At 42.0% G+C, this 15,462-nt stretch overlaps 1 protein-coding gene across 1 annotated transcript in view; it reads right to left on the bottom strand.

Annotated features, from left to right (window-relative positions):
• GAB4 (GRB2 associated binding protein family member 4) overlaps positions 1–14,694 on the bottom strand; it is a 50,841-nt gene extending 36,147 nt beyond the window's left edge. Inside the window, exon 1 of the mRNA XM_055374848.2 lies at positions 14,521–14,694. Coding sequence (XP_055230823.1) covers positions 14,521–14,694 — 174 coding nt within the window. The remainder of the gene's footprint in view (positions 1–14,520) is intronic.
• Positions 14,695–15,462: the final 768 nt, after the last annotated feature.

The raw sequence follows: 15,462 nt of genomic DNA on the forward strand, positions 1-15,462 counted from the left end.
AAACAGAGATATAGATCAATGGAACAGAACAGAGCCCTCAGAAATAACGCCGCATACCTACAACTATCTGATCTTTGACAAACCTGAGAAAAACAAGCAATGGGGAAAGGATTCCCTATTTAATAAATGGTGCTGGGAAAACTGGCTAGCCATATGTAGAAAGCTGAAACTGGATCCCTTCCTTACACCTTATACAAAAATCAATTCAAGATGGATTAAAGATTTAAACGTTAGACCTAAAACCATAAAAACCCTAGAAGAAAACCTAGGCATTACCATTCAGGACATAGGCGTGGGCAAGGACTTCATGTCCAAAACACCAAAAGCAATGGCAACAAAAGACAAAATTGACAAATGGGATCTAATTAAACTAAAGAGCTTCTGCACAGCAAAAGAAACTACCATCAGAGTGAACAGGCAACCTACAACATGGGAGAAAATTTTCGCAACCTACTCATCTGACAAAGGGCTAATATCCAGAATCTACAATGAACTCAAACAAATTTACAAGAAAAAACAAACAACCCCATCAAAAAGTGGGCGAAGGATATGAACAGACACTTCTCAAAAGAAGACATTTATGCAGCCAAAAAACACATGAAAAAATGCTCATCATCACTGGCCATCAGAGAAATGCAAATCAAAACCACTATGAGATATCATCTCACACCAGTTAGAATGGCAATCATTAAAAAGTCAGGAAACAACAGGTGCTGGAGAGGATGTGGAGAAATAGGAACACTTTGACACTGTTGGTGGGACTGTAAACGAGTTCAACCATTGTGGAAGTCAGTGTGGCCATTCCTCAGGGATCTAGAACTAGAAATACCATTTGACCCAGCCATCCCATTACTGGGTATATACCCAAAGGACTATAAATCATGCTGCTATAAAGACACATGCACACGTATGTTTATTGCGGCATTATTCACAATAGCAAAGACTTGGAACCAACCCAAATGTCCAACAATGATAGACTGGATTAAGAAAATGTGGCACATATACACCATGGAATACTATGCAGCCATAAAAAATGATGAGTTCATGTCCTTTGTAGGGACATGGATGAAATTGGAAACCATCATTCTCAGTAAACTATCGCAAGAACAAAAAACCAAACACCGCATATTCTCACTCATAGGTGGGAATTGAACAATGAGATCACATGGACACAGGAAGGGGAATATCACACTCTGGGGACTGTTGTGGGGTGGGGGGAGGGGGGAGGGATAGCATTGGGAGATATACCTAATGCTAGATGACGAGTTAGTGGGTGCAGCGCACCAGCATGGCACATGTATACATATGTAACTAACCTGCACAATGTGCACATGTACCCTAAAACTTAAAGTATAATAAAAAAAAAAAGAAAAAAAAAGAAAAAAAAGAAAAAAAAATTATATAAATATATATTAAATAATTATATAATTATATATAAATATATATTAAATAATTATATAATTATATACACATATATATTTATATTTTTATATTTTTATATTTTATATATATTTTTATATATGTTATATATTAATATATAAATATTTATATTTATTATTTATATTTATATAAATATATTTAATATTTATTTATTAATATATTTAATATTTACTGCTGCTGGAGTTGCCTCCTTTCAGGGCCTCAGTTGAGCCCTGGTACCCTGTGTTGACCTGTGGTGTTCGTCTCTACATCAGGCCAGCAGAATGCAGTCTAATGGCTAAGGATCCTCATAAAAAGGGACAATGGCCCGCCCAAGGTAAAAACAGAGAAAGAGGTCACTGGGAAGTTTGAACATGGTGCAGAACCCACCACAGCACAGGAAAGCTGCTGTAGCCAGACTGCCTCTCTAGATACTGCCTCTCTGGGCAGGGTATCTCTGAAAGAAAGGCAGCATCCCCAGTCAGGGGCTTATAGATAAAACTCCCATCTCCCTGGGACAGAGCACCTGGAGGAACGGGTAGCTGTTGGCACAGCTTCAGCAGACTTAAACGTTCTGCCTGTGGCTTTGAAGAGCACAGCGTATCTCCCAGCACAGCACCTGAGCTCTGCTAAGGGACAGACTGCCTCCTCAAGTGGGTCCCTGACCCCTGTCCCTCCTGACTAGGAGACATCTCCCAGCAGGGGTTGACAGACAACTCATACAGGAGAGCTCCAGCTGGCATCTGGCAGGTGCCCCTCTGGGATGAAGCTTCCAGAGGAAGGAGCAGGCAGCAATCTTTGCTGTTCTGCAGCCTCCACTGGTGATACACAGGCAAACAGTGTCTGGAGTGGACTTCCAGCAAACTCCAGCAGACCTGCAGAAGAGGAGCCTGTCAGAAGGAAAACTAACAAACAGAAAGCAATAGCACCAACATCAACAAAAAGGACACCCACGCAAAAACCCCATCCAAAGATCACCAACATCAAAGACCAAAAACAGACAAATTCACAAAGATAAGGAAAAACCAGGGCAAAAAGCCTGAAAATTCCAAAATCCAGAATGCCTCTTCTCCAAAAGATCACAACCCCTTGCCAGCAAGGGAACAAAATTGGATGGAGAATGAGTTTGACAAACTGACAGAAGTAGGCTTCAGAAGATGGGTAAAAACAAACTCCTCCGAGCTAAAGGAGCATGTTCTAAGCCAATGCAAGGAAGCTAAGAACCTTGATAAATGGTTACAGGAACTGCTAACTAGGATAACCAGTTTAGAGAAGAACATAAATGACTTCATGAAGCCGAAAGAGACAGTACGAGAACTTCGTGAAAAATAAACAAGTATCAATAGCCGAATTGATCAAGCAGAAGACAGGATATCAGATATTGAAGATTAACTTAATGAAATAAAGCATGAAGACAAGATTAGAGAAAAAAAAACTTAAGGAATGAACAAAGCCTCAAAGAAATATGGGACTATGTGAAAAGGTCAAATCTATGTTTGATTGGTATATGTGAAAATGACAGGGAGAATGGAACCAAATTGGAAAACATTCTTAAGGATATTATCCAGGAGAACTTCCCCAACCAAGCAAGACAAGCCAACATTCAAATTCAAGAAATACAAAGACCACCACCATGATACTCCTCGAGAAAAGCAACCCCAAGACACGTAATTGTCAGATTGACAAAGGTTGAAATGAAGGGAAAAAATGGTAAGGGCAGCCATAGAGAAAGGTCGGGCTACCCACAAAGAGAAGCCCATCAGACTAAGAGCAGATCTCTCTGCAGAAACCCTACAAGTCAAAAGAGAGTGAGGGCCAATATTCAACATTCTTTTTTATTATTATTATACTTTAAGTTCTATGGTACATGCGCAAAACGTGCAGGTTTGTTACATATGTAAACATGTGCCATGTTGGTGTGCTGCATCTGTTAACTCACTATTTACATTATGTGTATCTCCTAATGCTATCCCTCCCCCCTCCCCCCACACCACAACAGGCCCTGGTGTGTGATGTTCCCCACCCTGTGTCCAAGTGTTCTCATTGTTCAATTCCCACCTATGAGTGAGAACATGCGGTGTTTGGTTTTCTGTCCCTGCAATAGTTTGCTGAGAATGATGGATTCCAGCTTCATCCATGGCCCTACAAAGGACATGAACTCATCATTTATTATGGCTGCATAGTATTCCATGGTGTATATGTGCCACATTTTCTTTATCCAGTCTGGTTGGTTCCAAGTCTTTGCTATTGTGAATAGTGCCGCAATAAACATACGTGTGCATGTGTCTTCATAGTACAATGATTTATAATCCTTTGGGTATATACCCAGTAATGGGATTGCTGGGTCAAATGGTATTTCTAGTTCTAGATCCTTGAGGAGTCACCACACTGTCTTCCACAATGGTTGAAATAGTTTACACTCCCACCAACAGTGTAAAAGCCTTCCTATTTCTCCACATCCTCTCCAGCACCTGTTGTTTCCTGACTTTTTAATGACTGCCATTCTAACTGGTATGAGATGGTATCTCCTTGTGGTTTTGATTTGCATTTCTCTGATGGCCAGTGATGATGAGCATTTTTTCATGTGTCTGTTGGCTGCATAAATGTCTTCTTCTGGTAAGTGTCTGTTTATATCCTTTGCCCACTTTTTGATGGGGTTGATTTTTTCTTGTAAATTTGTTTAAGTTCTTTGTAGATTCTGGATATTAGCCTGTTGTCAGATGGGTAGATTGTAAAAATTTTCTCCCATTCTGTAGGTTGCCTGTTCACTCTGATGGTAGTTTCTCTTGCTGTGCAGAAGTTCTTTAGTTTAATTAGATCCCATTTGGCTATTTTGGCTTTTGTTGTCATTACTTTGGTGTTTTAGTCATGAAGTCCTTGCCCTTGCCCATGCCTATGTTCTGAATGGTATTGCCTAGGTTTTCTTCTAGGGTTTTTATGGTTTTAGGTCTAACATTTAAGTTTTTAATCCATCTTGAATTAATTTTTGTATAAGGTACAAGGAAGGGATCCAGTTTCAGCTTTCTACATATGGCTAGCCAGTTTTCCCAGCACCATTTATTAAATAGGGAATCCTTTCCCCATTGCTTGTTTTTCTCAGGTTTGTCAAAGATCAGATGGTTGTAAATGTGTGGTATTATTTCTGAGGGCTCTGTTCTGTTCCATTGGTCTATATCTCTGTTTTGGTACCAATACCATGCTGTTTTGGTTACTGTAGCCTTGTAGTATAGTTTGAAGTCAGGTAGTGTGATGCCTCCAGCTTTGTTCTTTTGGCTTAGGATTGTCTTAGCAATGCAGCTCTTTTTTGGTTCCATATGAACTTTAAAGTAGTTTTTTCCAATTCTGTGAAGAAAGTCATTGGTAGCTTGATGGGGATGGCACTGAATCTATAAATTACCTTGGGCAGTGTGGCCATTTTCACAATATTGATTCTTCCTACCCATGAGCATGGAATGTTCTTCCATTTGTTTGTGTCCTCTTTTATTTTGCTGAGCAGTGTTCTGTAGTCCTCCTGGAAGAGGTCCTTCCTATCCCTTGTAAGTTGGATTCCTAGGTATTTTATTCTCTTCGAAGCAATTGTGAATGGGAGTTCACTCTTGATTTGGCTCTCTGTTTGTCTGTTATTGGTGTAGAGGAATGCTTGTGATTTTTGCACATTGATTTTGTATCCTAAGACTTGGCTGAAGTTGCTTATCAGCTTAAGGAGATTTTGGGCTGAGACGATGGGGTTTTCTAAATATACAGTTATGTCATCTGCAAACAGGGACAATTTGATTTCCTCTTTTTCTAACTGAATACCCTTTATTTCTTTCTCTTGCCTGACTGTGCTGGCCAGAACTTCCAATGCTATGTTGAATAGGAGTGGTGAGAGAGGGCATCCCTGTCTTGTGCCAGTTTTCAAAGGGAATGCTTCCAGTTTTTGCCCATTCAGTATGATATTGGCTGTCGGTTTGTCATAAATAGCTCTTATTAATTTGAGATATGTCCCATCTAGTTCATTGAGAGTTTTTAGCATGAAGTGCTGTTGAATTTTGTCGAAGGCCTTTTCTGCATCTATTGAGATAATCACGTGGTTTTTGTCTCTGGTTCTCTTTACATGATGGATTACATTTATTGATTTGCGTTATGTTGAACCAGCCTTGCATCCCAGGGATGAAGCCAACTTGATCGTGGTGAATAAGCGTTTTGATCTGCTGCTGGGTTCGGTTTGCCACTATTTTATTGAGCATTTTTGCATTGATGTTCATCAGGGATATTGGTCTAAAATTCTCTTTTTTTTGTTGTGTCTCTGCCAGGCTTTGGTAACAGGATGATGTTGGCTTCATAAAACGAAGTAGGGAGGATTCCCTCTTTTTCTATTGATTGGAATAGTTTCAGAAGGAATGGTACCAGCTCCTCTTGGTACCTCTGATAGAATTTGGCTGTGAATCCATCTGGTCCTGGACTTTCTTTGGTTGGTAGGCTATTAACTATAGCCTCAATTTCAGAACCTGTTATTGGTCTATTCAGGGATTCAACTTCTTCCTGGTTTAGTCTTGGGAGGGTGCATGTGTCCAGGAATTTATCCATTTCTTCTAGATTTTCTAGTTTATTTGCATAAAGGTGTTTATAGTATTCTCTGGTGGTAGTTTGTATTTCTCTGGGATTGGTGGTGATATCCCCTTTGTCACTTTTTAATGCATCTATTTGATTCTTCTCTCTTTTCTTCTTTATTAGTCTTGCTAGAGGTCTATCAATTCTGTTGATCTTTTCAAAAAACCAGCTCCTGGATTAATTGATTTTTTGAAGGGTTTTTGGTGTCTCTATCTCCTTCAGTGCTGCTCTGATCTTAGTCATTTCTTGCCTTCTGCTAGCTTTGGAATGTGTTTGCTCTTGCTTGTCTAGTTCCTTTAATTGTGACGTTAGGGTGTCGATTTTAGATCTTTCCTGCTTTCTCTTGTGGGCATTTAGTGCTATAAATTTCCCTCTACTCACTGCTTTGAATGTGTCCCAGAGCTTCTGGTATGTTGTGCCTTTGTTCTCATTGGTTTCAAAGAACATCTTTATTTCTGACTTCTTTTTGTTATGTACCCAGTAGTCATTCAGGAGCAGGTTGTTCAGTTTCCATACAGTTGAGCGGGTTTGAGTGAGTTTCTTAATCCTGAGTACTAGTTTGATTGCACTGTGGTCTGAGACATGGTTTGTTATCATTTCTGTTTTTCTACATTTGCTGAGGAGTGCTTTACTTCCAACTGTGTGGTCAATTTTGGAATAAGTGTGATGTGGTGCTTAGAAGAATGTATATTTTGTTGATTTGGGGTGGAGAGTTCTGTAGATGTCTATTAGGTCCGCTTGGTGTAGAGCTGAGTTCAATTCCTGGATACCTTTGTTAATTTTCTGTCTTGTTGATCTGTCTAATGTTTACAGTGGGGTGTTAAAGTCTCCAATTATTATTGTGTGGGAGTCTAAGTCTCTTTCTAGGTCTCTAAGTATAGGCTTTATGAATCTGGGTGCTCCTGTATTGGGTGCATGTATATTTAGGATAGTTAGCTCTTCTTGTTGAATCAATCCCTTTACCATTATGTAATGGCCTTGTCTCTTTTGATCTTTGTTGGTTTAAAGTCTGTTTTATCAGAGACTAGGATTGCAACCCCTGCTTTTTTTTTGTTTTCTATTTGCTTCGTAGATCTTCCTCCATCCCTTTATTTTGAGCCTATGTGTGTCTCTGCACGTGAGATGGGTCTCCTGAAAACAGCACACTGATGGCTCTTGACTCTTTATCCAATTTGCCAGTCTGTGTCTTTTAATTGGAGCATTTAGCCCATTTACATTTAAGGTTAATATTGTTATGTGTGAATTTGATCCTGTCATTATGATGTTAGCTGGTTATTTTGCTCGTTAGTTGATGCAGTTTCTTCCTAGCATCAAGGGTCTTTACAATTTGGGATGTTTTTGCAGTGGCTGTGCAAAGGTTGTCCTTTCCATGTTTAGTGCTTCCTTCAGGAGCTCTTGTAAGGAAGGCCTGGTGGTGACAAAATCACTCAGCATTTTTTTGTCTGTAAAGGATTTTATTTCTCCTTCACTTATGAAGCTTAGTTTGGCTGGATATGAAATTCTGGGTTGAAAATTCTTTTCTTCAAGAATGTTGAATATTGGCCTCCACTCTCTTCTGGCTTGTAGAGTTTCAGCCAAGAGATCAGCTGTTAGTCTGATGGGCTTCCCTTTGTGGGTAATCTGACCTTTCTCTCTGGCTGACCTCAACATTTTTTCCTTCATTTCAACTTTGGTGAATCTGACAATTATGTGTCTTGGAGTTGCTCTTCTCGAAAATTATCTTTGCAGCATTCTCTGTATTTCCTGAATTTGAATTTTGGCCTGCCTTGCTAGGTTGGGGAAATTCTCCTGGATAATATCCTGCAGAGTGTTTTCCAACGTGGTTCCATTCTGCCCGTCACTTTCAGGTACACAAATCAGACGTAGATTTGGTCTTTTCACATAGTCCCATGTTTCTTGGATGCTTTGTTTCTTTTTACTCTTTTTTCTCTAAACTTCTCTTCTTGCTTCATTTCATTCATTTGATCTTCAATCACTGATACCCTTTCTTCCTCTTGATCAAATTGGCTACTGAAGCTTGTGCGTGTCATGTAGTTCTCGTGCCATGATTTTCAGCTCCATCAGGTCATTTAAGGACATCTCTATACTGTTTATTCTAGTTAGCCATTTGCATAATCTTTTTTCAAGATTTTTAGCTTCTTTGCGATGGGTTCAAATATCTTCCTTTAGCTCGGAGAAGTTCATTATTACTGATCGTCTGAAGCCTTCTTCTGTCAACTCGTCAAAGTCATTCTCTGTCCAGCTTTGCTCCGTTGCTGTAGAGGAGCTGCTTTCCTTTGGAGGAGAAGAGGCGCTCTGATTTTCAGAATTTTCAGCTTTTCCCTGCCCCTAGAGGTGGAGTCTACAGAGGCAGGTAGGCCTCCTTGAACTGAGGTGGGTTCCACCCAGTTCAAGCTTCCAGGCCGCTTTGTTTACCTACTCAAGCCTCAGCAATGGCGGGCGCCCCTCCCTCAGCCTGGCTGCAGCCTCGCAGTTTGATCTCAGACTGCTGTGCTAGCAGTGAGCGAGGCTCCATGGGCATGGGACCCCCCGAGCCAGGCGTGGGATATATTCTCCTGGTGTACTGTTTGTTAGGGCCATTGGAAAAGTGCAGTATTAGGGTGGGAGTGTCCCGATTTTCCAGGTACCATCTGTTATGGCTTCCCTTTGCCAGGAAAGGGAATTCCCTGACCCCTTGTGCTTCCCGGGTGAGGCAATGCCCCACCCTGCTCCGTGGGCTGCACCCACTGTCTGACAAGCCCCTGTGAGATGAACCCAGTGCCTCAGTTGGAAATGCAGAAATAACCCATCTTCTGCATTGCTCATGCTGGGAGCTATAGACTGGAGCTGTTCCTATTTGGCCATCTTGGAACCTCCGTTTTCAACATTCTTAAAGAAAAGAATTTTCAACCCATAATTTCATATCCAGCCAAACAAAGGTTCATAAGCGAAGGAGAAATAAAATCCTTTACAGACCAGCAAATGCTAAGGGATTCTGTCACCACCAGGCCTGCCTTACAAGAGCTCTGGAGGAAGCACTAAATATGCAAAGGAAAAACTGGTACCAGCAACTGCAAAAACATACCAAAATGTAAAGACCACCGACAGGATGAAGATACTGCACCAACAGGCAAAATAACCAGCTAGCATCATAATGACAAGATCAAATTCACACATAACAATATTAACCTTATGTTCTCACTCATAGGTGGGAATTGAACAATGAGAACACATGGTCACAGGAAGGGGAACATCACACACTGGGGCCTGTTGTAGGGGGCGAGGGGGGAGGGATAGCATTAGGAGATATACCTAATGTTAAATGATGAGTTAATGGGTGCAGCACACCAACATGGCACACGTATACATATGTAACAGACCTGTACATTGTGCACACGTACCCAAAAACTTAAAGTATAATAAAAAAAAATTAACCTTAAATGTAAATGGGCTAAATGCCCCAATTAAAAGACACAGACTGGCAAATTGGATAGAGTCAAGATGCATCAGTATGCTGTATTCAGGAGACCCATCTGATGTGCAAAGACACACATAGGCTCAAAATAAAGGGATGGAAGAATATTTACCAAGCAAATGGAAACCAAAAGAAAGCACGGTTTGCAATCCTAGTCTCTGATAAAACACACTTTAAACCAACAAACATCAAAAACGAAAAGAAGGGCATTAAATAATGGTAAAGGGATCAATGCAACAAGAAGAGCTAACTACCCTAAATATATATGCACCCAAGACAGGGGCACCCAGATTCATAAGCAAGTTCTTAGTGACCTAGAAAGAGACTTAGACTCCCACACAGTAATAGTGGGAGACTTTAACACCCCACTGTCAATATTAGGCAGATTAACAAGACAGAAATGAAACAAGGATATTCAGAACTTGAACTCAGCTCTGGACCAAGTGGACCTAACAGACATCTACAGAGCTCCCCACCCCAAATCAACAGAATATACATTCTTCTGAGCACCACATAGCATTCACTTATTCTAAAATTGACTACAAAATTGGAAGTAAAACACTCCTCAGCAAATGTAAATGAATGGAAATCTTAACAGTTTCTTAGACCCCAGTACAATCAAATTAGAACTCAGGATTAAGAAACTCACTCAAAAATGCACAACTACATGGAAACTGAAAAACCCGCTCCTGAATGATTACTGGGTAAATAACAAAATCAAGGCAGAAATAAAGATTTTTTTTAAACCAATGAAAACAAAGACACCATGTACCACAATCTCTGGGACACAGCTAAAGCAGTGTTTAGAGGGAAATGTATAGCACTAAATGCCCACAAGAGAAAGCAGGAAAGATCTAAAATTGACACCCTAACATCAAAATTAAAAGAACTAGAGAAGCAAGAGCAAACAAATTCAAAAGCTAGCAGAACACAAACTAAGATCAGAGCAGAGCTAAAGGAGATAGAGACACAAAAAAACCCTTCAAAAAATCAGTTAAGTTTAGGAGCTGTTTTTTAAAAAATTAGATAGACCGCTAGCCAGACTAATAAAGAATAAAATAGACACAACAAAGAAGAATCAAATAGACACAACAAAAAATGATAGAGGGGTATCACCGCTGATCCCACAGAAATACAAACTACCATCAGAGAATACTATAAACACCTCTATGCAAATAAACTAGGAAATTCATAAGAAATGGATAAATTCCTGGACACATACACCCTCCCAAGACTAAACCAGGAAGAAGTCAAATCTCTGAATAAACCAATAATAAATTCTGAAATTGAAGCAATAATTAATAGCCTATCAACAACAACAAGAAAAGCCCAGGACCAGACCGATTCACAGCCGATTTCTACCAGAAGTACAAAAACGAGCTGGTACCATTCCTTCTGAAACTATTCCAAACAATGCAAAAAGAGGGACTCCTCCCTAACTCATTTTATGAGGCCAGCATCATCCTGATACAAAACCCTAGCACAGACACAACAAAAAAATAAAATTTCAGGCCAATATCCCTAATGAACATCAATGCAAAAACCCTCAATAAAATACTGGCAAACCAAACCCAGGCACATCAAAAAGCTTATCGATCACGATCAAGTCGACTTCATTCCTGGGATGCAAGGCTGGTTCAACATATGCAAATCAATAAACGTAATCCATCACACAAAAAGAACCAATGACAAAAACCACATGTTTATCTCAATAGATGCAGAAAAGGCCTTCCATAAAATTCAACACCCCGTTCGTGCTAAAAACTCTCAATAAACTAAGTATTGATGGAACGTATCTCAAAATAATAAGTTATTTATGACAAACAATCAATAAACGTAATCCGTCACATAAAAAGAACCAATGACAAAAACCACATGATTATCTCAATAGATGCAGAACAGGCCTTCGATAAAATTCAACACCCCTTCGTGCTAAAAACTCTCAATTAACTAAGTATTGATGGAACATATCTCAAAATAATACGTTATTTATGACAAACCCACAGCTAATATCATACTGAATGGGCAAAAGCTAGAAGGATTCCCTTTGAAAACCGGCACAAGACAAGGATGCCCTCTCTCACCACTCCTATTCAACATAGTATTGGAAGTTCTGGCCAGGACAATCAGGCAAGAGAAAGAAATAAACGGCATTCAAACAGGAAGAGAGGAAGTTAAATTGTCTCTGTTTGCAGATGACATGATTGTATATTTAGAAAACCCCATCATCTCAGCCCAAAAACTCCTGAAGCTGGTAAGCAACTTCAGTAAAGTCTCAGGATACAAAATCCATGTGCAAAAATCACAAGCATTCCTATACACCAATAATAGACAAATAGAGAGCCAAATCATGAGTGAACTCCCATTCACAATTGCTACCAAAAGAATAAAATACCTAGGAATACAACCTACAAGAGATGTGAAGGACTTCTTCAAGAACTACAAACCACTGCTCAAGGAAATAAGAGAGGACACAAACAAATGGAAGAACATTCCATGCTCATGGATAGGAAGAATCAATATTGTGAAAACGGCCATACTGCCCAAAGTAATTTACAGATTCAATGCTATTCCAATCAAGCTACCATTGACTTTCTTCACAGAATTAGAAAAATCCACTTTAAATTTCACATGTAACCAAAAAAGAGCCCGTATAGCCAAGACAATCCTAAGCAAAAATAACAAAGCTGGAAGCATCACGCTACCTCACTTCAAACTGTACTACAAGGTTACAGTAACCAAAACATGTTACTGGTACCAAGACAGATATATAGACCAATGGAACAGAACAGAGGCCTCAGAAATAACACGACACATCTACAACCATCTGATCTTTGACAAACCTGACAAAAACTAGCAATGGGGAAAGGATTCCCTATTTAATAAATGGTGTTGGGAAAACTGGCTAGCCATGTGCAGAAAACTGAAAGTGGACCCCTTCCTTATATCTTATACAAAAATTAACTCAGTTCTGAAGGAGGTCGGGGTCAAGATGGATTAAAGACCTAAACGTAAGACCTAAAACCATAGAAACCTTAGAAGAAAACCTAGGCAATATCATCCAGGACATAGGCATGGGCAAAGACTTCATAACTAAAACACCAAAAGCAATGGTAACAAAAGCCAAAATTGACAAATGGGATCTATTTAAACTAAAGAGCTTCTGCATAGCAAAAGAAACTATCATCAGCGTGAACAGGCAACCTACCGAATGGGAGAAATTTTTTCCAATCTATCCATCTGACAAAGGGCTAATATCCAGAATGTATAAGGAATTTAAACAAATTTACAAGAAAAAAACAACAACACTATCAAGAAGTGGGCAAAGGATATGAACAGACACTTAACAGAAGAAGATATTTATGTGGCCAACAAACATGAAAAAATGCTCATCATCACTGGTCATTAGAGAAATGCAACGAGATACCATCTCACGCCAGTTAGAATGGCCATCATTAAAAAGTCAGGAAACAACAGATGCTGGAGAAGATGTGGAGAAATAGGAATGTTTTTACACTGTTGGTTGAAGTGTAAATTAGTTCAACTATTGTCAAAGACAGTGTGGCGACTCCTCAAGGATGAAGAACTAGAAATACCATTTGACCCAGCCATCCCATTACTGGGTATATACCCAAAGGATTACAAATCATTCTACTATAAAGACAAGTGCACCCGTATGTTTATTGCAGCACTATTCACGACAGCAAAGACTTGGAACCAACCCAAATGCCCATCAATAATAGACTGGATAAAGAAAATATGGCACATATACACTATGGAATATTATGCAGCCATAAAAAAGAACGAGTTCATGTTCTTTGCAGGGACATGGATGAAGCTGGAAATCATCATTCTCAGCAAACTTACACTGGAACAGAAAACCAAACACCGCATGTTCTCACTCATAAGTGGCAGCTGAACATTGAGAACATATGGGCACAGGGACGGGAACATTACACAATGTGGCCTATTGGGGTTGGGGGGCAAGGGAAGGGATAGCATTACGAGAAATACCTAATGTAGATGATGGGTTGATGGGTGCAGCAAACCACCATGACACGTGTATATGTATGTAACAAACCTCCACGTTCTGCACATGTATCCCAGAACTTAAAGTATAATAAAAAATTGAAAAAACAAATGGAGAAAGACAAGAACGCAGAATTGATCATAACCCATACCTCAGGGAAGCAGAGGAAAGGGAAGATGACTATAGGATCAGCTTATTCTGGAATAGATTCTTGAAGGGCTGGACCTGGGGCTAAGGAACAGGAGAGAAAAGCCTCTTCTATGTACCTTGGTATAATCATAGTGACTCCTAACAATTACCGCTTCCTCAATAAAATTGTTGAAATTTAGAACAACACTCTTCAAATTAGCCACTAGGGGAAAGGGCAACCAATCTTCTTTTTTTCTAAATCGTTTAACCACATGAATTAATATATAGAAAACTACACTGCAGTGCACACTGTCCCTCAGCAGGCGTGGTGGCATGGAAGGACGCGAACGACCCCGGGAGTGGCGGGTGAGGAGGGAAGGGGAGCGGGTGCGAGGTGCCCGCGTTTTCCTGGGGCCCGGGAGGGAAAGGGAGAGGGTGTGAGGTGCCTGCCTTCTCGGGGCTTGGGAGGGAAGGTGAGCAGGTTTAAGGCGCCTGCCTTCCTTGGGGCCTGGGAGGGAAGGAGAGAGGGTGCGAGGTGCCCGCCATTCTCAGGGCCTGGGAGGGAAGGGGAGCGGGTGCGAGGTTCCTGCCGTTTTGCGAGGCTGCGGAGCCTGCTGTGTCCCCTTTCCCGCCCACTCTCCGACCTGCAGGCCCACGGCGCTCAAGGTAATAGGGTCCCCAGCCCTGGAATCAACTCCCTGGGTCTCCGAACGCAACCCACACAAACCTGGACCCTGTCTCTCACTGGCGGGGAGTCGCCTTCGCATGCAGACGTAGAGAAGTCGCCTCCACCCGCAGCTCCTCCCGTGGACCCAGGCCGCCTCCCCCACGCCCCTCCGGGAGTCCCCAGACCCTCCGTGGCGCTCCTGGTACCGCCCCCACTGCCCGCACTCACAAAGAGCCTCAGCTTCTTCTCGGGGGGCGACTTCCTCAGCCAGCCGCTGTACAGCACGTGGCCACTTCTTGTGCTTCCGCCGGCGGGGCCACTTCCGGGCCACAAAGACAAAGGCGCAAATGCCGGGTCAGGTGGGCACAGCTCCCGGGAGAGTGAGGGGGACGGCAGGGACATGGGGGCTGCAGCTCACAGTGAAGGTGGGGGAGACAGGGCGAGAGGGCGTTGCTGGAGGTGGGGTGTGAGGGACGGCTTGCGATACCCTGGGACTGCGGGGTAGAAAGCGCAGTTCTAGGGGAGGTCGGGGTCAGAGGTGAAGCTCGTGGGGAGGGCGAGACCCGGGCGCAGGCGCTCACAGGCGAGGGCGGGGTTCAGGTTCCAGCTGGGCTTTGAGTTCCGGTTCAGGCTTCCATCTGTGATTCCGGTTCCAATTTGAGGTGGAGTTTGGGATTAAAGTTTAGACGAGGCCTCTGGTTCAGGGTTTGCGTTGGGGATTGGGGTGGGGATTTGCACCCTGGGTCAGCCTGGGTGCATCTCATCGGGACCACCGGAGCGGGGGACATGGGCTGGGTGGCTCCTTGGGAGAGGAGGGACAGGGAGCGCAGCTGGTGGGTAGGACAAGAACGAGGGGTGCAGCTCATTCAGAGGGCCACAACAGAGTCTCAGGTGCTGAGTCCCATGCGCCAGATGAGGAAAGACAATGGAAGAGTTCAGGTTCCTGCTGGGGTTTGAGTTCCAGTTCGGGATTCGGCCCATGGTTTACCTTCTGACTTGAGGTGGGGTTTGGGGTCAAGGTTCAGGCTAGGACTTGAGTTCCGGGTTGCAGTTTGGGGGTGGGGTTAGGTTTCAGAGTGAGGGTTTGGGCCTGTTTGTGTTGTGTATGTTTGTGAATGTATTGGGATGTCACCGTGTGTACTTATGTCACGTGTGTGCACGCATCAGTGT

The sequence above is a fragment of the Gorilla gorilla genome, chromosome 23 (genome assembly GCF_029281585.2).
Source record: "Gorilla gorilla gorilla isolate KB3781 chromosome 23, NHGRI_mGorGor1-v2.1_pri, whole genome shotgun sequence".
Taxonomy (NCBI): domain Eukaryota; kingdom Metazoa; phylum Chordata; class Mammalia; order Primates; family Hominidae; genus Gorilla; species Gorilla gorilla.